Source organism: Adiantum capillus-veneris, chromosome 14, assembly GCF_014529385.1.
Source record: "Adiantum capillus-veneris isolate H3 chromosome 14, ASM1452938v2, whole genome shotgun sequence".
Taxonomy (NCBI): domain Eukaryota; kingdom Viridiplantae; phylum Streptophyta; class Polypodiopsida; order Polypodiales; family Pteridaceae; genus Adiantum; species Adiantum capillus-veneris.
The window spans coordinates 42,869,776-42,897,278 of NC_140944.1; the positions used below are offsets into that span (position 1 = coordinate 42,869,776).

The window sequence follows — 27,503 nt, forward strand, 5'->3', positions numbered from 1 at the left end:
AAGGAAGGTGATTTCTGCCAACCTTTCTCTCTCTACGGGCGGCCGTGCCAAGCCTACCTTGCCCGTAAGTCTCTAGCAAAAGCCCCCATAGTCTTGCCTTCTTCATGGAAATTTGACTGACGTTGCCACCATTGCCATGCAAGCCCACTCCCCCCTCCGCCCCTCTCTCTCTTCAACACACACGCATGTGTGTGTGCATTAAATAATTTCAAGGACTCCTAAAACTACACTCAGAATAATATTGTTATGACTAGTACTAGAGAGAGAGAGAGAGAGAGAGAGAGAGAGAGAATAGTGATCATCAGAAACTGCACATTATGACATGGTGATGGCATCGACGTCTTCCCCCTTCATGCAGGTTGGCATTATCATATAGTTGTGGGAGCTCCACCCCTCGAGTCCCTTGTTTTGAACCTTCGGCTCCTTACATGTCATGGGAAGGTTGGGCAATTAAGCTATGGCATTGAAATGAGAATGGTTGCGATTTGCGAGGAAGATCATGGCACCACCTTGGAAAGTGGCCATGCAGCATCTCCGCAACCTACGCAACCTACACTTGATAAGTGTCTCTCTTGTATAATTCATTAGAGAGTTGAGGTCAACTCCTCATCAAGATATGTTTCTCTAGGCTAGGATTGGTTGCAATGAGTATAGATGTGAAGCTTTACAACAAATCTTTGGAATTAAGTCACCAATTTGAATCAAAGTCTAAACGTGGCACGTAGATGTAGATATATATTGCTTGATTCCATAGAAGGTTTGATTTTTGTACAATTTTGTAGTGCAATTATTTGTCCTCTTCGAATTTGTTGATTCTTTCCAAGGTGTAGGAGGATGTTCTCACGCTATCTGATCCTCGATTCGGAGATAGATGCAGGCTCATTTTGAGCAAGATGTAAATATTAACATTGTAATATAAGATGTTCCCCGAGAGAGAGAGAGAGAGAGAGAGAGAGAGAGAGAGAGAGAGAAATAATTTCTCCCAAAAAAACAGAGAGAGAGAGAGAGAGAGAGATTGCAGCCTTCACTACAAGAAAATTATTGGAGAACATTCATAATTGGAGTACCATAGCTAGTTGGTTCTGCTTTCTTCCTTTCTCTATATTTTAGCATCTTGTAACCCTCCTCTCCATAACTGAATGGAATATGGAAGAGAGTTACCATATTGGGGTTAGTCATTTGCTCGTTTGATCTAACCATCCTTAAACCTTTAAAGTGAGGCTTTCTAGGACACCTAGACTCTAAAACTTCAAAATTAATTTTAACCTTTTCAACTCTACACTTTGCAAAAGCAAGAATCTTAGCCTCCCAGGAATGTTTAATTGTACCCCAATTGTTTTGGGACTAAAGTTAAACCATTTACTAACAATCTCTAGCAAGTTGCAATTCTTTCACCCTTACTCTCATAGGCATTCGTAGGTTGTTCTAAATTAAAATTGAAAGTTGGCCACCCCTATTTAACCCCAAAAAGCTCTGAAGAAGAAAAATGACCTTTAGTCTTGTATTGGTTTTTAAGTTCGCCCCTAATTCTCTTAACCTTTCCTGAATTTAACTAACAATTGAAAACCCATCTGTATCCAATGTGAAAATCTCTCAAACAATTGATGATATTTCATCCTATAGTGACTTCCAATATCATTTTTAGGAGCTCCACATTCATATTCTCAAACTTGACCTAAATAATGTGTTCATCATTTACATAATGGCTTGTCGTCACTAATAAAAATGGGGCAATAAACTCTCCTCATTTTGAGTTGTGTACCCTTGAAAATGAATATTTGTATTGTTGCGCAGCGAATACGAAAAGTGTAGATAAAAAATTCGTGAGACTTATACAATTCTAATTGATGTTTGAATAGTGAAACCTTCAAATGCGCCCAGTCAATCTTTTCCTTAAGTCCTCCACTAATTTGCTTGTTTTAACACCAAGAATGCTTGACAACTAGCTATCTCTAAAGACCTTAAGTATCATTACCAAAGTCATGAAATAAAATTGATCTAAAGGAACAAATGATCAAAGATAATATATGTCTCTTAGAGATGCATGGAGGCCAAAACACATTAGCTAAAATCAATGCCACCATATGTAGTACGACACTCTTTTGGAAGAAATTTATATGTCTCTCTATCACAGTTATGTCAACAACATAGCCACACAAGGTAATGTTATAGGAGATGAAAAACGTCCATGGGAGAAAAAGTGAACTGAAGATTGAAATTAAAATGTATTTTTATGGGAGATATACACCTCACATATATGGAAAAGCTAAAGTAAATCTCGCAATAAAAAAAGCTCTAATTTTTTAACAAAAAGCTCTAAATGAAAAGCTCACATTTTTATCATCCTCATTTATAAGATACACAAAAAGAGAAGTGGGTGTCTTGAGTTCACATTGCATAATAAATAATAACAGAAAAGTTTTGCCAAAGCACCAATTTTTTTGCTACTTTTAAAGATTTAGAAGGAGATTATATTCCACTTGGAGCATTTTGGGCTACTAGCTAATAAATCAAGGGGGTCCTCCTTTTCAAAAATACTTATAGCATGTGGATTCAAGAGCTATATACAAAACCCCTCTACACACACTTCATCGTGAATTAAAAAACTAGTTTCTCTTAACAACTTACAAATTTTTTTAAGTTTTCTTTTTTCAAACTTCTCTTGTACTTGTTATTGTGTTACTCTTTGAAAGATTAAAATCCCCTCCAAATAAACTTTTGTGTTACACATATATTTTGAGGTAGAGTACTTTTGTGTTACACATATATTTTGAGGTAGAGTCCCCAGGCTAGCATGTGCCTATAATTTTGCGAAACGGGTGAATTAAGGGAGATCTTGAAAGATCCCCTTTTGTCTTCAAGAAGAAATGGGCAAGCGAAAAGGGGGAAGCCGTGGCACGTGGAAGGAGAATGAAGAAGAAGAGAATTTTAAGCGTGGTAGGAAACTATCCCAAGAGACCTTAATGATGTTTTCGAAATGAGAGAGAGAGAGAGAGAGAGAGAGAGAGAGAGAGAGAGAAGACCTGCATCGAAATCGGGCATGGTGCAACAGCACGCAATGGAGTGGGTCGATTCGGACGTGTCGCAGGAGGTGGCATCCAATCCGAGGTGAGGAGGAGGTGGAGTGTGCACCGACGTGCAGGTGGCAGACAGAGCCAAGGTGAGGAGGACTCTGGTGCTACAAGCTGGCGGGTAAAGCGCCAATGATGGTTGTGATTGCCCGACTGAGAGAGAGAGAGAGAGAGAGAGAGAGAGAGAGAGAGAGTTTTCATGTCCCCTTCCGGAGCGGCACTTGAGGTCTGCCATCGCGAAGCGAGAGAGAGAGAGAGAGAGAGAGAGAGAGGGCGAGGGGCGGGGGGGGAGGAAGCCAAGCGCAGGGTAGGGCGGCGAACACAATGCAACGCGTGCATTCACTTTAATTAACAGTTGGAGGAATCTTTGCAAGAAATTAATTAATCTATGCAACATACACCCAATAAGCTGTATGCTATGAATATAACAATTCCTGATAGTTTGTTGTGAAAAGATGTTAAAGCACCAAACTTTGCGAAATTTCAAGTACAGATGTTCAAACTATAGTCTTCCTACCAAAAAGTAACCTTAAAAGTTTTGCAACAGAAGTCTCACGCTTATTGGGAATATTTCATTATGAACTTTCTTACTGTTTAAGGGGCCCAAATTTTCCCTTAAAGGCTAAGGTGAATACCCAATTTATGTCTCGTTAAACCTTTCAAGACTTCCATCACTATATATGTGATGACTTTTCCCCACATAAATATAGCCGACATAACTTGCGGCAACCATATTCAATTTTTGTAATATAAAGGATACACTAGTGGTAATAAGGAGATGTCACCTACATGCATCAAGAAATGCTCCTTTTATACCTCTATATACCGACCAGTCTTTGTAAAATATTTCTTTTCCCTTGTATAACCCCTCTTCCTTACACCCACAAGTTACCATATAATAACCCTTAGTAAATTGTCCGAGTATAAGAGTACTTACAGTATGCATGGTTGCATGCCTACCTTTGCCCTGGTCACATAATATATCATTACACCATCCTATTAATGCTAATTATGAACATAGATGTAGAAACATCAATAATATGTCAACAAATTGAGGAAAATGTAATAGTTTTAAGCTAACTATATTTCCAAAACAAGGATTGTGGTGCCTCAAAAACGATAAATTATTATCAAAAACCCATTTATTAGAGAAATTTTGGACTCTCAAATAGGTCTTATAAGGACTTTGACTTTATCTCTCGTCCAAAACGGGTTCACGGTAAAAATTTTACAAATGAAATCAAAACTTGTCGAACATTTTGGATTTAGAATGTACTCATCGAGATCTATCCATTGATATATAGCATGCCATGTGATTCCTTATAATTTTAAAGATTCTATTTTTTGATGTAACAATTCCGTTTTATAAATGGAATCTCTCCCCACATTTCAGCTTCAGTGGGGAGGCCATAACTTCTACAAATCAACTCCAAATTTGACAAAGTTTGGAGATTTTGAATTTACTTTTTAAAATCTTTCCAATGATATGTTGGTTGATAGGGTTTTGACAAAGCGTTTATGTACTTCATGGCATTGTCCACTTTGGATAGGAGAGGCAAAGTCAACCCTCCTTATAAGACCCCTTTGAGAGTCCAAATTTTCCCTATTGGAAGTTATTAGAAAAAATGCTATGATAATCTAGAAAATTTTCTAAAATCATTATAACTGGATAAACCTTGTCATTTTATTTTTTTACTCAAATACACTAGGTAATCCACTTTGGAGGCTTTCCATGAACAAATGGGTAAGAAAGTTTACCTATAACTTATTTCTTCCACATATATTTGTCTTTCAACTTCAAGCTCAAGTAAGCATGAGAACAAATAACATAACAAGCAAGAGTATCAATTTTTTTGTTCCTGACACCCTAAAAGGATACTAGTTTGGTAATCATAAAGGTTACCAAACTAGCGTTAAAGCCAAGATAATCAATGGTTCGAGTTCATTATTGTCCATTATTTTATTTAAAGAGTGCTAAACATATGTTTTTTTTAGTATGAGAACTCTTTTATAGGAAGGAACCAAATATAAATGAACATATAATGTACTCTAGACTTTTATGTCGAGCATGAGAGCTCTTTTGGAGGGAGTAACCAAAAGGAAATGACCACATACCTCACCTTTAACTCCTTTGGAGATGACCCATTTGTCATGGATTTTATCTTCCTTTTGCTTTTCAACAAGGAATGAGTGTGTGAACTTATATACTTCTTCAAGTATTGTTTCATTTGGAAACATCACTTGGGAGGCTCGATGGAGGTTGTGCATACCTGTCACAGCTTGACTTGTCTGTCCCTCAAAGCAGTAAAACTCCTCTTCATTTTTGAATTGATTGAATACATCTGTAGTTCAACATTACAATAATTTAAAATCAATTTCGTTCAAAGTTTTTTTTGAACCTCTTTTATGTTTTTACTTCTATTCATGTGCATATCCATGTGTAATGTTGCATACATTGTACAAAAAATAGTTACAACAATAAAGCTTTGTGTGTGTATACCCTTGGGTATTAGCTAAGGGATATCATATTATATCATGGTAGTGTACTATAGGGGGGAGCTATAGGGCAAAAAGATTGATTTTACAAAGGATGGTCTTATAGATAGGCATCCAAAAGAAAAAATAGTGTATGCAAGTGATGTCTCCTTAGTACTATTAGTGAATCCCTTGGGGTATATACACATAAATGGATAATGATCAACACATATAAATACATACAAACATGCATATCTGCTTATATATGTATACATATGTATGTGTGTGTGTGTGTGTGTGTGTGTATATGTACATGTGTACACACACACACACACATCTAGAGAGAGAGAGAGAGAGAACATAGTCTCATGATCTCATAGCAAAAGTAAGGGATAAAATAAGGTTCTTCTTGATCTCCAAGAACTTTATATAAAACTATTATGCAATCCATGTGTAGATGTGGAATGGGAGAGGCAAGGAGATAATATCTTGGTGGGAATGAGCTAAAAAAATAAATAAATTTTTGAGACTGAATGAGACATTGGGCTAAAAGTTCAAGAGAAGAACTACAACAATCTTTTATTTTTATTTTTTGCAGCTCATAATTGTGAGTGATTGTATTAGAATTCCACCAAGAAATATACAAATCATCCTCAAGCTCATCTCAAGCCTTGAGGGACAGATGGTTACATCAGAGCCTAGTTAGAAGTACCTAGTAATGTACTATAACCAAAAGCCCAATCCTTACATAACAAGGCTTGTCCGGATGGCGAGGGTTTCCCTAAGCCAATCATTTGAGGTTTTCTTTTACCTATCACATATATTATCTCCTTACTTTCTTGTACGATCTCTGAGAAGCTAGCCATAGAGAGGTCACTATCGAGACACGGTAGTTCCTGGCCTTCTAGATATTACTAAATAAATAGTATCTGACAATTTGAGTACATGTTAGAAGTGCAAGACTTCAAAATTGTTTCCCACCGAGGCACAAATCCTTCTTGAGAAACCCTATCTTCCACATTCTTTTTATCCATTTTCATACCTTCTGTACCATGCCTCTAATTGCCGGGCATTCCATGAAAAGGTGGGTGAGGTCTTTGCTAACCAAAACGGACCCAATACCACATGCTTTAATCTTGACACCTATCGGCAAAGCCCCCCATAGTACCTTCTACAGAAATACCTTCATAAAATGAGGCCACTGTGGATTCCAAATGTTCTTCGCGACCTCAACCCATCGAGCTTCTGACCATTGTTTCTTCCACTATTTGTTCAAAGGGGAAAACCAATCAAACTCATGCATTAACGCTTGGTAAATGCCCTTGCTATGAGGTTTAAAGAATTGGCTACTCATGGGCTATTCCCAAGATTTCCACTCGAAAGTAGATCCTAGATTGGCATCAAAATATTGACCAAGCCTTCAGCTCTATTGACAAGTAGCTTCCCTCAATGCCATTGAGCTGAAACCGGCGAGCAACCAACTGGTCAGAGGATTTCCAGCACTTATTGTTTCCATCCCAGAAGTGGATAAACCGTTGGAGTCCTTTATTGTTAACCTTCTTCAGAATTACACCAACAACTTTAGACAACCAAGGGGACCGATGCAAGATGGATATCTAGAAGTATCTACTTAATTCACCCCATTCTAGTACCCCTGTTTCTCTATTGGACTTTTGCACCAGCTCTCCCGTTATGACACCCAGTCTGAAGCTAGACCACCTCGGGGCTAATAGTTTGTCATGCACCTCAATCCCTTTCCACCGACCACCTTTAGAGCAAATCTTTTCCTTGTCTATAATATCCTTGGTCATGATAGCCCAAGACTGATCTCGTTTTGCGATTGAGACCACAAACGTCGCACACAAGGCCTCAACATGAATAGCGGGTTGAGAATGCCGAGGCCACCTCGGACCACCGGTCAAGCGATAACTTCCCACTTTTCCCATTGCCATGGCAACAAGGATTGAGTGTTGTTCTTCCATAAGAATCTTTTAGTAGGTTTCAAAAACTCCTTCCATTTACTTTTGGTTATTTTTGAGCAGCGGGCTGGTGAAGGTAATATAAGGAAGCATAAATGAATTGATCACTTTGACCTGGCTCGAGAAGGGAAGCAACCTATACTCACACCTTCTCATTTTTCTCTGGATCTTCTCCAAGATCCACTCGAACCTTTGCTTGTGTGTAAAATCCACCCCCAAGGGGGCATCTAGATGTCAAAATATCCTTCCTTTAGACACAATCTCCTCAAAATATACGGATGGGTCAAATGAGTCATTTTTTGTCAGGGAGATCAGTCTAGACTTCTCAATACTACACTTCAATCCCGAAGCCATAGCAAATGTTTGCACAATCTCTAGCACCTTCCTAAGTACCTAAGGGTAGGCTTTTAAAAAGAGGAGAGAGTCATCTACGAACATTTTGGCCAGGAGCTAGTCATTGCCAGGCAAAGTTAAACCTTGAATTTTACCCCACGTAGTAGCATCTTTGAGCGTCGTTATTAGAGGATGCGACCCAATGGAAAAGAGAAGAGAGGCCAAGGGGAATCCTTGCTTGATAGATCTTTTGGCTTCAAAGGATCCCACAATTCTATCATTGAACAAGAGCTCAAATTGATTGCATGCACCCAAAGTGTGTATAAGTCGACAAAGGTGAGGCTCAAGCCCAGTGATTTCATGGTACCTTCAATGAAAGACCACATAATCGTGTCATACGCCTTGTCCAAGTCTAGCCAAAGCAAAATGCACTCTTGCTTTGTGAAGGTTGTGTAACCAATGCCAACCAAAACTACAACAATTCTAAGAGTCCATCACATAATGGTCTTTTATACTATATAATTTTGAAAATCAAGATTAATTTTCTTATTCTTGTTTTAGTGCCGATTAGAAAAGTATACATTGCCCATTTTGAGATCTTTAATATTCGTCCACTTTTGATAGTCTAAAGTTAAGCACCCTTGGTTAGGTCAATTTTCCACCATACTTGGAATTGCTTCATATAAAATTTCTTTCTTTGTAGTGATATAGTGGTAGAAAAATGTATCTTTTATGACCATTTAATTGTATACTTATTTTACAAAAAAGCATTAGAAAGAGGATGGAGTTTAGGAGGGCCTCTTTATTTGCTATGAGATTATGGAGGTGATTAACATTTTGACAAATAGATGCACGCCATGTGTGCAAGAATGGTGGGTGTGTAAGAGAGATCTAAGAGTGGTCAAAGGATGCACTTTCACCCCAAAAAATAGGGTGGACAACTTTATGATGTCCAGCCTTCCATAACTCCTATATATGATCTCTTATTTGAGCGGAGATTATAGATTTGTAATCACATGTCGAGCTCTTTACGGCGTAGATATGTTACATGATATGGTTTTTTTAGCTAGATTCTAAATTTCATTTTGGGAAGAAATTTGAATTCAAATAAGCTAGTCGTTTTTCCGGTTTGAATTCATAATCTATCTTTTGATTGATTTCTTAATACTAAAGGTTTTTAACTCCCTTAAACTGCCAAATAAAGAGGCTCTACTAGACCCCATTATCTTCCTAATGGGTTTCCAATCAAAAAGATGCTCCTTTTGTCAAATGTGCATGGTTTAGAAAATAAAGGAGAAGTCAATGCCAAAATTTTCAAAGTTGAGCATCACTCAAGTACTCCTCATTATCTTTGTATCTTCCTTACAAAGTCCTCCACCATGGCTATTGAGTTCATTTCAATGGACAAGGGATGTACAGCTATTCCTTTACCTTCCCTGATGGTCTCCCTATTTCTCCTTAGCCACCTTTAGGTCCTATTTGTGTAGGTGGGTCTTCCACAAAGTCACCTCTTGTCAAGAGCGCCAGAAGTGAATTGAGCAAAGTACTAGGGATCCACCTCATCAATTTGTTGACCGATTCTGGCATCCTCAAGTCCTCACTCATTGCATACCTCAAAACAAGACACTAAGGTGTTTTTGAAGTATCATGTTTAACAATATTAGTTGTGCATGATATTGATCAATGTTGATTATCAAGGAGCCTATCAAAGGCTTTCTTGTTAGAAAGGGCCATGTTGTCCTGTGGATGCAAGTTCCTATCATGGTAAGCCCTAAATTTGTATTAAGAAGCATTACATTCACTACAAGAGGCTCTTCACATTAGCGACGCTCACACAGCGACGCTCAAAAAAAAAATTCCCGGCGTCGCTATGAGCGTCGCTATAAGCGTCGCTATGAGCGTCGCAAATTTCTTTGTAAATTTGCGACGCTCATAGCGACGCTTATAGCGACGCTCATAGCGACGCCAGCTGGGGTAAAAAAAATAACCGAGCGCGCCCAAAAACTCAGATCTCAGATCTGAGTTTTTCGGCGCCCTCAAGCAAAGAGCAGGTAACGCTCTCCCTCACTCTCTCTCTCTCTCTCTCTCTTTTTCTTTTACACACACACACACACACACACACACGCACGAGGAGAGGAAGGAGAGACAGGTATGCTCCTTCCCTCTCCTCATTCTCATGTTCCCTTCCTTTCTTTCTCTCTCCCTCGCTCTCTCTCTCACACACACACACATACACACACACATATAGTGTTTTTGAGAGAGAGAGAGAGAGAGAGAGAGAGAGAGAGAGTGCAAAAACGCACACACATACATAAACAAAGAATGCACACACACATTGAGAGAGAAAAAGAGAGAGAGAGCATGCATAAACAAAAAACGCACGCATTGAGAGAGGAAAAGAGAGAGAGAACATGCATAAACAAAAAACGCACACATTGAGAGAGGAAAAGAGAAAGAAAACATGCATACGATCCAAAAAAACGCACACACATTGAAAGAGAAAGAAAGAGAAACTAAGGGAGCGTCGTAGGAAACTAATTAAAATTAAAAGACCTAAAGATCTAGCCGACGAGGAGTTGAACTGAAGACCTATTATTCAAGAGAGAAATGGCATAATCAATCTATCATACTTGGCATGGGTGATAGAAAGGTTATACCATTTATCTCTTTTTATTGGCACACACATCCACACACGCGCACACACACAGGAAGAAGAGAGTTATAACGTCGTAGGAAACTATTTTAAAAGACGTTAAAGATTAGGTTATATGTAGACTTACATTAAATTAGATTTAGGTTTATTTTTAACTAGATTTACATTTATTTAAGCTAGATTTAGATTTATGTTATATTAGATTAGATGCGGGTCTCCATAGACTGCGATGCCTGCATGAAGCGGGTGAAGAAAGCCCTCAATGGAATATAGGGTATTGCTGCCTTCTCTCATAGTGGGCTCCGTCGATCCAAAAGTACTGGTGAAATGTCTTCAGAAGATAGGGAAGAAGGTGGATCTTCAGGGCGGCAAGAGTCACTACATCCCCGACACAATGACCATCTAGACAACCTCTAGTCATTAGACTTACGTTAAATTAGATTTAGCTTTATTTTTAGTTAGATTTACGTTTATTTAGATTTACGCTTATTTACGTTAGATCGAGTCCACGCAAGAATTACTTACGGTTTAGGGTTTAGAGTTAGACGAACAGTGAAAAGATCTACTGTGAAAAGATGTTAAGATGAAGTGAAGTGCTACAGCTAGAGAAGAGGCAAAGGGATTTTGTCCACTACATGCAGTATCATGTAGACGTGGGTGTCTAGATTTCTTGTACCCACAAATATAGGTATTGACCAATAAAGACGAGATTATAACCCGGTGGTTCTGATCTCCGTGCACCTCTAGACCGAGGTGTGCGGGGATTGGACATGACTAGAGAATGTGAGGTAAAGAGAGAGAGAGAGAGAGAGAGAGAGAGAGAGAGAGAGAGAGAGAGATAAGACGAAGAATGCCAATAGAATATTAAATTTGTTGTCTAGGTTATAAGTTTTTTATCCTCATTATGAGTAGCGACGAGGATGTGGGACCGTCCAACCGAAACACCTATCTCTCAACGAGGGTCTTATGTCCTTGTAATCAATGCAAGCATGCTGTGCGACGGACAAGACGTGTTTCTTTGCAGCACGTTCGTGAATTTGGCGAGTTCGATCCATCTATTATAGATCGAGTTGTTGCCAATTATAACTCGTCGGACTCTGACGCTGGCCAACAAGCAGCAATCTTGCAACCCAATAGACGTATTCGCAGGCGCTTTGGTCAAGCAGCATATGTGAGGCCACAAGATGTAGCCTCTGACAGCTCGGGGGATGATCATGCAGAGCACATTCCCAACGAGGCAATGTTTGAGCCCGAGATTGATGAAATGATCGAGACGATCATGGATTCAGAAAGGCTTATCTATGATGATATGAAAAGTGAAGCCGATACATCATTGTATAATGGAGCACGTATGTCTAGATTGAAAGCACTCCTGGTTCTTCTCAACATGCAGGCAAAGTTTGGATGGAGTGACACTAGCGTCACAGCGCTTTTCAGGTGATCTATTACAATTAGTTTACTTTAATAGAACTCATGGTGTATAATGATCTGATAGATTTTTACACGACTGTATCATATTTTTATGTTGTGTAGATTGCTGAAAGAGCACATTCTACCAGCTGACAATGTGATGCCAGATTCCCGAGATGAAGCAAGAAAGATTTTGCGAAACTTGGGGATGGATTACAATTCTATCCACGCTTGTCCTAATGACTGCATTCTTTTCAGAGGGGAATACACAGACATGGAGAAGTGTCCGAAATGTGATTCCGAAAGATATCGAGTAGATCTCCACGGGACAAAAATTCCACAAAAGGTTTTGCGACATTTTCCTTTGCTTCCTCGCATCAAGCATTTCTTCGAATGTAAGTCCATGGCCGCCCTAGCATCATGGCATGAGGAGAATAAATCTTCGGATGGTGTGCTACGAATTCCTGCAGATTGCGCAGCCTGGAAACATATAGATGGAACATGGTCGGATTTTGCCAGGGAAGCTCGAAATTTGCGCTTAGGCCTGGCTATGGATGGCGTAAATCCATTTGGTCAAAGATCAACATCTTACAGTGTATGGCCCGTTGTCATCGTCAACTACAACATTCCCCCGTGGTTGACTACGAAGAAGGGGCACCTATGGCTAAGCTTGATTGTGCCAGGGCGATATAAAGTGGGGAATATGGATGTGTATCTTCGTCCACTATTGGAAGAGCTACAACAATTGTGGATTGGCATAGAGGTGGTGGATATGAGCCGACACACAGGACGACGGAATGCTTTGATCAGAGGTATTCTAATGTGGACCATGCATGACTATCCCGGGCTAACAGAATGCTCAGGTGATCTATTGACACTCCTCTCTCAGGTAGCATGGCAGAAGGTTGGTTGGTATCAGAGTCCCTAGTGTACATTGGAGAGTGGCTAGACGGATTTGATAAATCCCGGGACACGCTATGGCGAACCATAGATGATGAGCGCATATCTGGGATTGTCATGTGCAATCTCGGTGTTGAGAAGAAGATGACGGAAGATCTAGAGGCTAAAATCAACCGATTTTGCATGCTTCACAATCCAGTGATGCAAAAGTGGATTTCACAATATGAGGATGCAAAGCAAGAGCGACAAAGGGCACGAATCGAGTGGAGACGGGGAAGACGACCACCGATGCACTATCCAGCGGTTCTGGAGAGCCTACCAACCTTCATGAGCTTAAGATGGTTGCACAACCAATTGAAAAGCGCACAACAATGCGGTGACGAAGTGACTGAAGAAGAGTGGGAGTACTCTCGGGGTTGCGCGACCAAGGTAAGTTTGCAATGTACGACTAGCAAGTGACTTTATTTATAAACGTTTGAACGGCCACTCATAATCTTTGTTCGTTGTAGTATAAGTCATACACAGCAGCATGGTGTAAAGGTCGACATTTTAGGGTGGAACGAATCGACAAAAAGCGTTTTACTCAAGATTGTGGAATCATGGCAAAATTTGAACAGTCTAGTCGGCGACGTTCCTCTGATGCAGATCCCGTGGTGGCGGAACTCACTTACTTCGGCACGCTGCAAGAGATTTTGAGGATCGATTACAGAGGATTTTTTGTCGACTTGTTCGACGTGCAATGGTTCAAGATAATCATGGAGGGTCGAAACGCTACTGTGCGTAGAGGAGAGTCTGGTTTTCTTGAGGTGGATTCTACTAAGAAATGGACTGACCTAAGAGACACTTTCGTACTACCCGAGCATTGTGAACAAGTAAGTATATAAATAGTTAACATCCCCCTTTTACAAGTTATGTGCTTGAAAGCTCTCATGTAAGTTATGTGGCTTTGGCAGGTAGTATTTCATCCTACAAAGTCTACATCAAACTGGTGGTACGTCATAGAGTTAGCCCCTCGTAGTGCAAGGACGTATGAAGGCTACCATGTGCCAATCACAACGACATCAATGGAGGAGATCAGAGAAGATGCTCAATCAGAAGCCGCTGCGGTGGTGCCAGACGAGCATCAAGATGCTACTGCTCTATATGGGGTGCATGCAGAGGAGCTACAAAATGAAACAGAGGATATGTGTTTAAACGGAGAGCTCTATATAGATATAGGAAGTTATGCTGAGTTATGCGAGGATGAGAGAGAGATCTCTTAAAGCCACAAATATTGTATTTGAACAATTTTGCTCCGTGCTGTAAAAGCTCTAGCTCTCTAAGTAGCTTCCATGGTGTGTAACGCTCTTTTCTACTCGCGCTCACATCTTTTGATTGAAAATTCTGAGTTTTCGACTTGCCTCTTCTACCACTCGATTCATTGCGTCATTGTATTTATATGCGTCATTACGTCATTGTATTTAATGGTCTTTGCGTCATTGTCTACTCTATTCATTCAATATTAAGTTTAAATATTCGTGTGTTTAATGCAGGTATGGATGATGAGGAGTTTCTTTCTTCTTTGTCACCGCAGCAGAGACAGTGGTACGTGGAGCGTCATCGCTCTGGCGCATCATCGCGCGTTCCTACACCATCCGCATCTCCCTCTCTTTCGGAGCATTCGGCGCGCTCCGAAGCTTCGGCGTCGACGAGACGAGCGTCACACTCTTCTAGACACCGGCGCTCTAGTGGTGGCGGTGGCGGTTGTTGTGGGGATTCCGCCACCGATGCCTCCACACCGCCTCGTGTTCGACGAGGCTCTTTACCCTCCCCTTCTTTGCCCGCCCCCACACCAGCCACAGCATCGCCGTCTACGCCAGGTTTTGCACGGCTGACTGTTCCTAGAAGCTACACACCTCTACCTACTCCGCCAGGAGCCACCCCACTCGACACTCCTCGCTTCGGGGCCCAGACGCCGGTGGAGACACCTGACGTCCGTACCCCCATCGACACGCCGCTAGAGACCCCTGCCGGGACACCCAGGTTCACGCGTCACCGGCCAGAGGGCTTGCCTTACTCCGTCGACATCAGCGGCGGCATCATCATGGATGATGACGGCAAGAAGGTGATCTCGCGCATGCGTGGTCTTTGCTCTCAGCTGTTTAGACACTATATACTAAACAAATGGAGTGAAGTACCAAGTGATTTAAAAAACAGAGTCATCAGCATACTTCATGATGAGTTTCCCGTTCCAACACGGGATCAGCGCTTCAATGAAGACCTGATGAAGATTCGAATGCGCGAATACTGCAAACACAAGCGTTCCGAAGTGCAAAAAGCAATCAAGAATGGGTGGAATAGGCCAGATTGGCTGGCCAAAGAAGATTGGAAGAATGCGAAGAAAGCAGCGCGCGAGAATCCCGACAAGTGGAAGCAACAAAAGGATGCAGCTAGAGCGCGAGTAGAGGCAGGGAGCTCGCACCACTTGGGGAGCGGTGGATGGGCATCATTTGAGGCCGATTTTGTAAGTCTTTTCACATTGCTCTTTATGCATGTTCGATAGTTTAGGGTTTATGAGTTTTTTAGTTCTAACATAATGAAGTCTTTGTATGTTTTGACAGTGGTCGATGACAGGACGTGATCCCACACCGTACGAGCGCGAGTACGCAGGCAGGAAGGGCTTAAACGCCCTGATGGACATTCTCAGTTCTCGCAGCGGCATGGTTAGTATTAGGGTTTACTCTTTTTTATTTTTTGTATTGTTTTATAAATGTCGTTATATGTTTATACTTACTGAAAACTGTCTTATTGTCTTTTTTTGCAGAATCCGACAGATACGCCGCTTGGACGCGATGAGACGTCTGATTAGACGACGTCAGTTTAGCCGTATCTAGATAGCATTAGTTTAGGGTTTCTCATAGCTTATGTATCATGAGACGGATTTTATACGTCTTTTTGAACCATGTATATTATTACATTTGTCACCGCAATTCCTTTTGCCAATCAATTCTTTATGCCTATGATGTTGTACAATTGTCATTATTACATTTGCCAATCAATTCAGTTTGTCTATGATGTGTACAATTGTCAATTTTGCAAACAATGCGTCTTGTGGGTGACTATTTTGGGTCTATTATTTACCTTTGCACTTTTTTTAAAAAGTGAATCAAGTACAATATGGTTGATGGGTGGCAGGCATTCAATGCCCTGCCACCAAAAAAATATTCTCTCAGGCGTCGCTATATGCGTCGCTATTTATGGCTCTGTAGCGTCGCTATATGCGTCGCTATACTCTTCTGTGAGAGCGTCGCTATAAGCGTCGCTATAGGCGTCGCTATGAGCGTCGCTATATAGCGACGTCTATAGCGACGCCTATAGCGACGCCTATAGCGACGCATATAGCGACGCTCTCGTAGCGACGCTTTTAGCGACGCTTATAGCGACGCCGGGGGTTATAAAAACCCAGTGTATTTCCGTCGCTAAAAGCGTCACAAGAGCACATAACCTCTTGTAGTGATTGGCCAATATTTGCAAGCTCCTAGCATGGTAAGCGCATAAATTTGTACGTAAAAGTATCAAAATATATTTCCACAATCGCTCTAGCATTGATGTATGTATTGCATTGCAAATCAATACTTATAGCCTCTTGAGTATGATCATAATGGAGTAAATAAAACTTTATAGATCACTTTTACACCTAGAATCCACACAGCATGGCTATTTTCATATCATTAAACAAGGAATCTTACTTTTTAGTTTTTGATCTAGGCAATTAACAAGAAAGTTTGGAATTGTAGATAAAATAATAAGACTTTAATAAAAGAGATCCAGATGATAGTGGCTTATGGAGCCAAACATATGTAGGCACCACTCTTCCAAGATTTTGTTAAATTTGGTGACTACTGCTGACAAACATGCCAAGTTCATCTTGCAGAGTTCAAAAAAGATCATTTTGTTCGATTTTTTCCCTTATGATTCAAGCTGAAAATGAAAACATGGTAATAACTAATTATTAGGACACATCATAGTAGCAAGGGAGGTACACAAAAGCTACAATCTTGAAGGGCTACTTGGGTTTGTGTAAATATTTATCCAAGCATTTTCTTATGTTCATACCAAAAGGAAACGCCTTTTGATGAATGTCCTAGAAACAAGGCATCAAAAGATGCCACCTCATTGGGTTTTCATTTTCTGATTTCAATGCTTCATGATTTTTTCTTGGGGGATAATCACACCAAAATAGCTCTTCAAGATTAGTCATGATGGGTATGTCCACCTCATGAAACCATCCAAGACTGAGTAGCTTGTAGAATTATAGCAAACCCACAAGCTTTTAAAAAATGTAGCTTGTAGAATTCTAGCAAACCCACAAGCTAACTTACTTACTTTCAATGAAGTGGTCCAAAACAAACTACATACTTTAATTTGATTGAATTACTCAATTTTAATCAAAAATCTTTGATTTCTAATAAAGATATTTCCATCAATCTTGAGCTAGCATTTTAGCATTCAAATGCACGCTTTTAGTGACAAAAAAGCCTCATATATCAGTCCCCAATTCACTTAGAGATCCTCTCTAGAGACCCTCGATATCAAAAATCTCTCAGAGATCATCTTTTTGTACCTAGTAAAGTAATAAGATATAGGACATTATTATGCAACAATTTTGGTGTTATTTTAAAATCAAATACACGGTTTTATGATGTCTCAAAATAAAGTTCAAAGAGAAACTATAATGATAGATTTTTGCAATAAATCATTTCTTATTTCGAAGAATCCTTAGTTTAAACATTTAACTCAACCAAGTCCAAAAATTTAGCTTGATTAATGAGAACTTGATGACACATTTGCAAATAACAATGTCAATTTGGCATCTTCAATGTATATTATTAATTAAATTCAAAGAATTTTAGGTTGCATTTCAAGATTAAGGCTTGGCAAAGAATAATCAAAATTATGTCAGCAACGGCCAACTACAAAAATATATATAACTAATCTAAAGAGAATGGTAGTTTGAGTACCTGGAGAGACCTTGTATCCATGAAGTCTCAATAGACGAAATCCCATTGCGGTGTCATCCACATCAAAGACAGAAGATTCTTTGGCCCAAGCTAGACCCTTCTGTGTCCAATACCTACAAAATTGAAAAATGAATCTAAAGTTTAAAGGAAATTTCACGGAAGAGCTTAAGTTTTATCATCTAAAAGAAATTCTTTATAGTTTTAAAAATCACATCAAGATATATGCCTAATTATATATCGACAAGAAAACAAGATATGTGGTTTTCATATTGTAATCTAAATTTTTTAAAAGAATAAGGGCTTTCAGATATACCCAACTTTAAGGGAACCACTCAATTGGGTTAAGCTAGATCTAGACCCATGATCAAACAAAACCTAGGTTTAATGTAATTCCACAAATACAACGTATCTCTAAGTGAAAAAAACTACAAAAGTTAGAGAAATTTAGTGTAAATTCCTTCCAATATAATCAGTTTACCTCTAAAATTTAGTGTAAATACCTTCCAATCTAATCAATTTGTTTTCAAAATATTGCATGTGTAAGTTTTTGTAATTTTTAGAGAAATGTTCATTTCGAGTGTTGATATAGACCATTTAAAAATAACAAGTGTTTTCATAAATACCCAACTCAAAGGCATCTTGCTCAAGTGGACTAATTTCAATCTTCCTTTATAAACAATAGTCACATATCAAGCACTAGATTAACTTAGGTTTTCCTTTGATTCTAACAAAATCCAAGGAGGTTTGAACACACAAAATTCTTGCATTCTTGTTCTGATGCACATGGATTACCATAAGAGAGCTTATTTCAAGCAATAGTCTTGCATCAAGCTCTAGATTAACTTAGGTTTTCCTTTGATTTTAGCAAAATCCAAGGAGGCTTGAACACACATAATAGAATGCTTGCATTCTTCTGATGATGCACACAAGTTTCATGCTTTTATAGAAGAAGGTGAGTGCCTAAACCTTTCTTTTTGAATTTATAAATGTTCCCAAGTGATTCTTTCTCTAGTCTTTTCTAATTTTTCCCAAACTATGTTAGTCATTCAAACATCCACTCCTCATTCAATTTTTTGTTAATTATCTCTTAGCACAAGAATGGATACTAGACCATCAAATTATAAAATCAATGATCAGAATTACCTAAAAACATAGTCTAAGACCTCCTTGATTTCTTTGTCAAAATATCTTGATATGCCAAGCCTCTCCAACCGATCTACCATCCATAACCGTTCAAATATATCCACAGGATAAACACTTGGAACTGTCGCAAATGTCCATATAGCAACCATTAATGGAGTTATTTTATTAATTTGTTAAAATATTATTATAGTCTACCAAAAAATATTGCACTGATTATAGTTTATTTAACATTAGCTGACACAAAAATAGTACATTCTTGTAAATCAATGCAAAAAAATGGCAACTCTATAAGTGCACTTAGGCAAACATGTCACAAATTCCTAGAAATATAGCAGCCACACATTTGCAAATTCTTCAAAACTTTGTGTTTACAAGTTTAGAATAAAATAGAGCTATATACATAACTATTATTAACAAGCAATATTTAAGTAGTTGCATATTTTCTAAAACACATGAAATCCTTCCGAAGTCCCTCATGTGCATTAAAAATTTTATAGAACAACTTGAATCATTGCAAAATAATAGTAATCACATATCATAATTTTTTTCTTTGCCTACCTGCATTATGAAACTTTTGTAGCACACAATTCAAGTAATCAAGGCATCTAGAGTCGTGTGTGTACTTGAGAGCACAAGCTGTGGAAGCTGGTGAAAACAAAAATGACCCATTCTTAGTTTGCAGCTTCAATATCTTATTCCAATTCACAAGCTTGTGTAGCCCTTCTAAAGAGTGTAGCAATGTAGTCGGATGGGAATGAAGTAGCTCCATTGGAATTCTGCAATCATTCAAAGAAGAATAAGTCAAAGATGTTGTCCATACAAGCCATGTAGAATAACAATACAGGTGCTCTTAAGAAAGAAGTAATGTCTAAGCATGTATGTGATGCATGTATAGTTTTTTTTTCACAAGAAATAGTGCATTTCCATATAATTATTAGTGAATCTTTATCCTTTTGTCTACCAAACATGTGAAATTTTATATAATACATTAAATGCTTGCATATGTGCTTGTATCTAGAGCCACTAATTTAAGAAGGCAGTTAGAAGTTTATCTGAATACTTTACATCTCTTTAGTGGTAGAATTTATGACCCATTGTAGCATAACATCCTACATCTTGGATACTTGAATCAGTATTGCTATTTAGCATATTAAGCAATTCAAATTTTTTAGTGATAAAGAAGCATGCTCCACACCTGAATTTTTGTCATTTTCCCCTCAACTTAATTTTTTGGTAGGTTTTTCTCTAGGGGACTTTTCCTCCAAGTAGTCCAAGTACTACCTTAAAGCTTTCTTACTTAGAAATTATTCTTACTAAGAACTTTCCATCTAAGATCGAGAGGCTAATGCTTCCCTTGGATATATAGGAGTTCCTTGAAATAGAGTATTAATCTTAGACTCTACATACATATTGATCTCTATTCAAAAGCCAATTATGATTACTACCATCAAGTGAAAATGTGAATTTGTTGTATGTAAAATTAGACAACAATCCATCATTTTTATGGAAATTATGTATACCTCAAGCAATGTTTCATATTGTGATCATAGGACATTTAAGTGTCTGCGTTGTTTGGTAGTGCCATTAGCATGATATTCGTGTCTTTTCTTGGCAATCTACAAGTGCCATTAAATGAATTATAAGGACAAGTGTAGGAACAAGGGAGGACATGATCCTAGGCAAGGCCGACTAGGCATGCGATGATTAGGGGTCTCCTAAATGTAGTCTAGGAGGCCTATAAGAGGAGGTGGTTGGGTTGCACAATTGCTTGCTCGATCCTTTCATGTAGTGTTTCATGTATTTTATGTATTGGTAAAGTTGGCATACCATTACTACCATATTTACATGCAAACTTGCTTGCATGGTCATGAAAATGCTTGAAAATTTTTGAATGGTTGTGGCTAGCATTTACTTCCATGTGCAAATGTTGGCATAAACATAGAAATGTTTAATTGTTTAAAAACTTATCGGCCATTCCCATATCCCAACAAATTTGCACTTAGGTTGTTAGATTGGTTAATGAAGGTTGCATACCTTGAGTACACTTTAATTGTATATTCAAGGTAAATAACAAGATTAGAAAGAAGACCTACCATAACGAAACTTCATGCATGATTTCTCCGATGTATCTAAGGATATATATTTCTTATGAAATTAAGCTTGATATTTTGAGGAAAAACCTCAAGTAAGGCAAATTTGCAAAGAATGAAGTTTGCATCCCACTCATCAGATTGTAGAAATCAATTAAACTCACCTTTCTAGTTTTTTCTTCCGCTCTCTTTTCAGTTTCTCAACCGCAAGTGAATCATATGGTAGATCAATGCCAAGTAGTTGTGCATCCTCTAATAAAGCTGGAAAAATCACCTCAAATGCAGTGGGCATGTAATCATTGGCCTCATTCCCCATCTTGTCAATGTTCTCATGAATAAATTTGACACCTAAAAGAATATATTCATACACTTGATCATTATGAAGGAGTATAAGATAGATTTATCACTTCTTAATGTTAATTCTTATCACAAAACATACAAACCATTCAGTTATTTCTTAATAAAACATACAAACATTCAACTATTTCTTAATACATCTTGAGAATTTCAAGAAAAGAGGCTCCTCTATGATATAACAGAAATATAAAATAATGTTATTTTGTTATATCTAATATCAAATATCTTATCTAAAATAATGTTCCCATTCTTGGTTCCACCTAGTATCTACTAGGCCATGCCAATTTTGCATTCATTAGTTTTCCTAGAATCTAGGGAGATACCTTTGTTTCAAGTGATGTAAAAGTTTGAATAGGAAAGCATGCATCCGTCCATGTGTATCTATTTTTGTTGGATTGTTCAAGGTTTTCTAATCTTTATTTCTTCTTGACAATTGAGATTTGCTTTTGAGTGCTCAGCGTGTAATTTGTCACAAAATAGCTAGCAAAAGAAAGCAATTATGTCTAAAAATAATGAGGCAATTCATCTCCACAACCTACAAAACCAACTTGAATTCTAGTTTCAACATCTTGTATCATTAATCTTGGCACTTAATTAATTAATGGATAGAGAATTGGCCCAGAGTAATAAAAACTGCATGAGAAGATGAAGGCACGGTACTTTATCTAATCCCAATTAAGGTAAAACAAGATTGTGAATGATTATCTCCAAAGCATTCTACAAAGTGAATCAAGCAAATTCTATTCAACAGAATATAACTAAACCTTCCTTGTTTGACAACAATAAGGGAAAATGGCAATCATTGCACGTTTAAATATCAAAGTGCAAAACTATCAAAACATTATACTTTAAAAACTTAATATAAAACCTTTCTTTGTTTTTTTTTGTACCTTTTATCATGTTTTCTTGGCTATAGCTCCACGTCTTCAAAGCCACGACGCAAGCAAGAGTGTTGCAGACCCTTTCATATGCAAGAAATATATCTTTGTCTCCCCATGACCCATCCAAGAGTTGATTTTGAACTATCCAATCCAGGCATTGTGGAAATTGAGGATGTTGTGAATCATCCAAAGATGGTACCATTGCAACCCACGCAGTATCATATGGTGAAATTGAAATCTCTCCAAGGTCTAATGATATAAATATATCTTTGACCTCGTTAATGTATTTTTGAACTTGCTTTGCAACGTCCTCATAGACCTGCATGTTTGAACCATCCAAAAAGCACTTGAGGTGCAATTGTGAGTTTTGCCCACCAAAAAAAAAAAAGATACCAATGCTAAAAAATATAGGTAAATACTTAATCCTAATGGGCATCTTACTAGAAAAATATAGCTAATTACTTAAAACATAATACAGCTAAATACTTCATCATAATGGGCATCTCCTGAATGGCTTCAAAACAATTAAAACCTATTCATTTCTTCCAAGAATCTCTAAGACCTTAGGACAAGGGACGCTTAATGTGTGTGAGTGCGTGCACATAAAGATCTTTTACTACGCGACCAATTGATATCGACCAATTGATAAGAGGTGTTGATGTGGGTGTTGAGTGGATCGTAAAGGGCACTAATGGAAGACGCACCATGCTTGCTTCATTATTTCATGCTCATCCTTTGGAATCTTCATGTTGATAGGAAAGTTTTTCATTTTTCGCATCCTTTGGAATCTTCATGTTAACAGGAACGTTTTTTTTTTTTTTTTAATGGTGGGGACCTACTTAAAACCATAAATTTTCTTTGATGCTATGGGAATCTATGTGAGAATCCCATCTCTAAATAAAAACTCAAATTGATGAAGTGGATTATGCAGTAAGGAAATGGTAAGCACAATGAAGATGAGGGTAGATGTGATAGTATAGTATGTAAACAAGAAGTAGTTCTAACTAGAGAAGTAGTACACTTGACTAGCCTCATCACTATATCACACGGGCATGGTCAAATGGGATCAATGGCAGAGGAGGAAAAGGCGACGCGCGTCAATTATGGACCGTCGGATTTGAAGTTGCTTCGAATTTACTAATCGGCCCACATTTACAATATGACATACTCGAATCGTATATATTTCAACGTACGCATGAGGGTGCAGTGGTTAGTGCACATGACTCGTGATGGGGAGGTCGGAGGTTCAAGACATGGGATGTGGATCGACCTGAATTTACAAACCTGCTCAATTTACTTTTCTTCTCGAATCTACCAAACACCCTGAATTTTCCAAATGCGCATCCGACGGCCCTGATCACCTCAGCCGTCAATCCCATTTGAGCATGCCCGTGCGAGATAGTGTGGAGGCTTGACTGGAACAAAGTATTGTGGCTACTTTTGCATTGAAGTTGAATATAGTGTAGCTATCACTATACATGTGGACACATAGGCCACTACATAATTTGTTGATGAAGCCTTAAGATAGCTATGAATATTTGAGGAGTATTTACAGCATTAATTAGGTGATGATTATTATGCAATGAAATCTGGCTCTTTGGGCTTGCACATATAATTATATTGAAGTACACATTATGTGCAAGAGTAAACTGCAGTAGAAGAGACGCATTTATCATGCATTCTACTAAGGAAAATGTCCCCAACTATGGAATCATGTTAATGTACCGTGTGAGTTCAATATGAGAGGTTTTAAAATGCAAAAAAAATAAACAATTTAACAAATATATTAAATTAATAAAATGTTTTTACAATTTATTTTTAAAAAAATCTTAAAATAAAAGGTAAATTTATACATTCAAACATATTAAAAAAAGGTTTTATTCATTACCATGAAGACGCACATTATATAGGGGAATATTGAACAGTGAACCCCCCAGGATTCGAGCACCCAAGTCGTCATATTCTTGATTTGTCTCATTGAGAGACTACATATGATTGTATCAATTAAATAGTATTTACCTATGTAGGCGTGCAAGAATAGTTGCTATATGATATCATGGCATGTGTACCATTATCTTCTTCATATTATACCTTGCTAGTTACATGTTGTAGGTTAGTAGCAAACACCACATGCAAGACATCTAGTCAAAAAATTCTATCCAAACTCACATTATGTGAGTGAATATATTAAAAACCAAAAAAAAAACATGTACAACGTCCGACCGTGTCAAAGAGTAGCAACAAACCCATTAAGTTCATAATGTTCCACCCAAGACACAACCACGAGACTAGATATAAAGACTAGACCCACCATCTAAAGGTTGCCACCAACCCTATCCGGACTGCCACACCAACATAGGGCTGCCCTCAAGATGATAACCATAAAACAACCAAAAACGATCAAAATAGGGGAGGCCAGCCCCGACACAAGATACTAGCAAGACACAAACCGTAGATCCAAAAGGGCGTGGCCCAAGTCCCCATCACCAAGAGCAAATTTGCAAATGCCACCAGGTCACCACCTTTGCCACAAGCTGAAAGTAGCTTCATATAATGCCGAGTAGAAATTGTAACACCAGAGAGTGTACAAAAAAAGAACCAAAGTGACCCACTCGAGCATTGCACCAAAGCGATGATGCAAATCCATAGGAAAACTCCAATTGAAAATGCACCATACAAAAACCACGTCGCAGCAGCCAATAGTGGAATCCTAACCACCATGCAACATTGGAGCATCACCACAAAGCCACAAGCTAGAGAAAGGGGAGCCTCGCCCCAACGACCCCAAGCCAGCGGTGCCACACACAAACCGCAAACCTGCCACATCCACATACCGCCACAAACAACAAGGGACAACCAGCAAGGGCCACCATTTCTCCCCCCAAGTGAAGGGCAGGAGGGAGGCCTTTCTTGTGAGCAAAAAAATAAAGGTGAAGGAACAACGAGCGAACATAGGCAAAATTACCTCTTGAAGCACACCCAGCTCCTCAGGCCTCACCCTTTCCCCATCTCATTTGCAGCTCCGCACACGCAAGACATAGACCCGCCTTATCGCAGGACACCCGGAGCTCCTCGCTCATGTGATCCTTACAGGCTGCAAAAGCTTCGTGACGCGAGCCCTCTAGCTTATATGTACATTACGGCCTATCCAAACTTAAGCAGCAAGTATCTTTGCTTACATAGACTTCAAGTGGCATGAAGCCATTGGGTTCCCAAAAGAATGGGGAGTGTCAAGTACATTGGATAGCCGGCCACCCTGCCCAAACTTGGGTGGAATTGGAATCTATAGCATGATAGGTGGACACAAACATCACATAATAATTATTTAATAATGGGCAGGTTGTATGCAGAGCACTCCCAGCCATCTACTTGGGCTGGATTCAGAGGGGGCTACATGGCATGAGGCTCAAGGGCATTGTGCTTGCATGGCATTCAAGCAATAAACAATAGTGTTTCAAACATTTTCGAATCCATATGATAAAAGTATGGCGAGCCTCCCCCCCCCCCCCCCCTCTTCTTTTGAAATCGTATGCTACCGCCTCTTTGGCAACGTGAAACCCGGATAGTAGGGATGCAACCAATAGCTCTACGCGCAGATGTTACGTGTAATGCTATTGGTTGGTGTTAAATCAACTATTGTTTTGCCACCGGTTGGTGTGAACCAAGAGAGTGGAAGACCTGTGCAAGAGCTTTTTTGCCTCCACCATCATGTGAACCCAACCTTTGGACCGTAGATCTGGGCACCCATACCCTAGATTACTTTTTTGTAATTTAGTGTACCCGTGTTTCGAAGTAATTTAAGGTACCCCATTTTACGGGCGTGGGGTTTGAACATGTGACCTCACCCATGGGAGACACATGCCCTAACCACTTCGCCTTGCACGCGTTTCTGAAGCATGGGGGCCCTAATTTACTTAAAGCATGTGTGCAAGGTGAAAACTCCCGAAAATAATTTAGGGTACCCTAGATTAGTTTTGTAATCTAAGGTACCTTAGACTACTTTCGACGCTGTCACCTAGATCTAAGGCACACAATCCCCCCACCATAGATCCCACCCCCCATGCCCATGCCACTTAATCTCGAGGTTTAGCCACCCCTTCCATTGTAGAAAACTCCTTTTTTGTAGAAATAATAGGTAAACCAAGTGTGGAATTAGAATCTGAGCATTAGACGTTGCACCTCCATCGTCTTTTAAATGAGGCTCTTTTTCATTTTAGAAGGGCCCTAGAATTACAAAAAGAGCCCACTCCCCCCAATGTAGTGGAGGAGCACTCTTTTAAATTTTTTTAAAGAACTCAGAATAGTGAGTGGAATTATAGTAGTGAAAACCAAATTAAAAATATACATACCATGTTCACAAGCTAAGCCAGGGCACCAAAAGAGTGTAATAAGACCCGACCAAAAGAGCAATGATACCAGCAAAAAAAGCCGACAATGGTGCAACAAAGGATCAGTCGAACCACCAACCGAACAATAAACACCACAATAGGGGCGGGTCTCGAGTTCGCATCACCCGTGCCACCAAGAAGTAATCCCTGCCACAAATAGCTTCATGACCCGAGCAACAACTCCATAGAGCCGAAGTAGAGTCGAACATAAGCAAACCGGCACCCGAACTCCCTTCCACAAACGCCAGGATTTTGAGGGAGAGCCATGAGGATACCGCCCGAGACCGCCACGGAGAGAGAGGCCTGTGTGGGACCCAGCCATGCAAGGGACACCACACCAAGCTCACCCGCACCACCAACCCAGCTTCGATGACGTCGCCCTACCGTAAGCCAAGCTTTGGTCTTCCTGCCCCTTGCGCTTGATCGCAGGCTGCAAAGACATCGCAGCGAGCTCCTCAAACCCTTAAGCGCATCCAGTATTATGTCTGTTCTTTTTAGAAAGGAGCAAACTACACCATTAGGACCCTGATATCCTCTACAATTGTGTGAACAAGTCACAACATACGTACAAGGTATAGAGCGATGTGCATGGGCAAGGATTTGAGCCCATAAGCTTGGGCTCAACAGACCGTAGTTAACGATATTGTGTTATTTTGCATGCAGGTCGAGAGAGAGAGAGAGAGAGAGAGAGAGAGAGAGAGGCGTTAGTACCTGATCGAGCTGAAAGGGAACGGCCGCCGGGTGCCATTTGAGAGTGAAAGCTGAGGTCTCGACATGGCCACCAGCTGATCAAGACACAGAGGCGGATGTGAGAGAGAGAGAG

At 39.3% G+C, this 27,503-nt stretch overlaps 1 protein-coding gene across 1 annotated transcript in view; it reads right to left on the reverse strand.

The window, feature by feature from the left end:
* LOC147442275 (ent-kaurene synthase CPS/KS, chloroplastic-like) overlaps window positions 1-27,503 on the reverse strand; it is a 35,464-nt gene that overhangs the window by 7,181 nt on the left and 780 nt on the right. The window contains exons 2-8 of the mRNA XM_086528504.1: window positions 27,392-27,465; window positions 22,302-22,611; window positions 21,219-21,402; window positions 19,523-19,740; window positions 18,965-19,085; window positions 17,822-17,934; window positions 5,187-5,413 (exon numbers count right to left, since the gene is read on the reverse strand). Coding sequence (XP_086384630.1) covers window positions 5,187-5,413; window positions 17,822-17,934; window positions 18,965-19,085; window positions 19,523-19,740; window positions 21,219-21,402; window positions 22,302-22,611; window positions 27,392-27,465 — 1,247 coding nt within the window. The remainder of the gene's footprint in view (window positions 1-5,186; window positions 5,414-17,821; window positions 17,935-18,964; window positions 19,086-19,522; window positions 19,741-21,218; window positions 21,403-22,301; window positions 22,612-27,391; window positions 27,466-27,503) is intronic.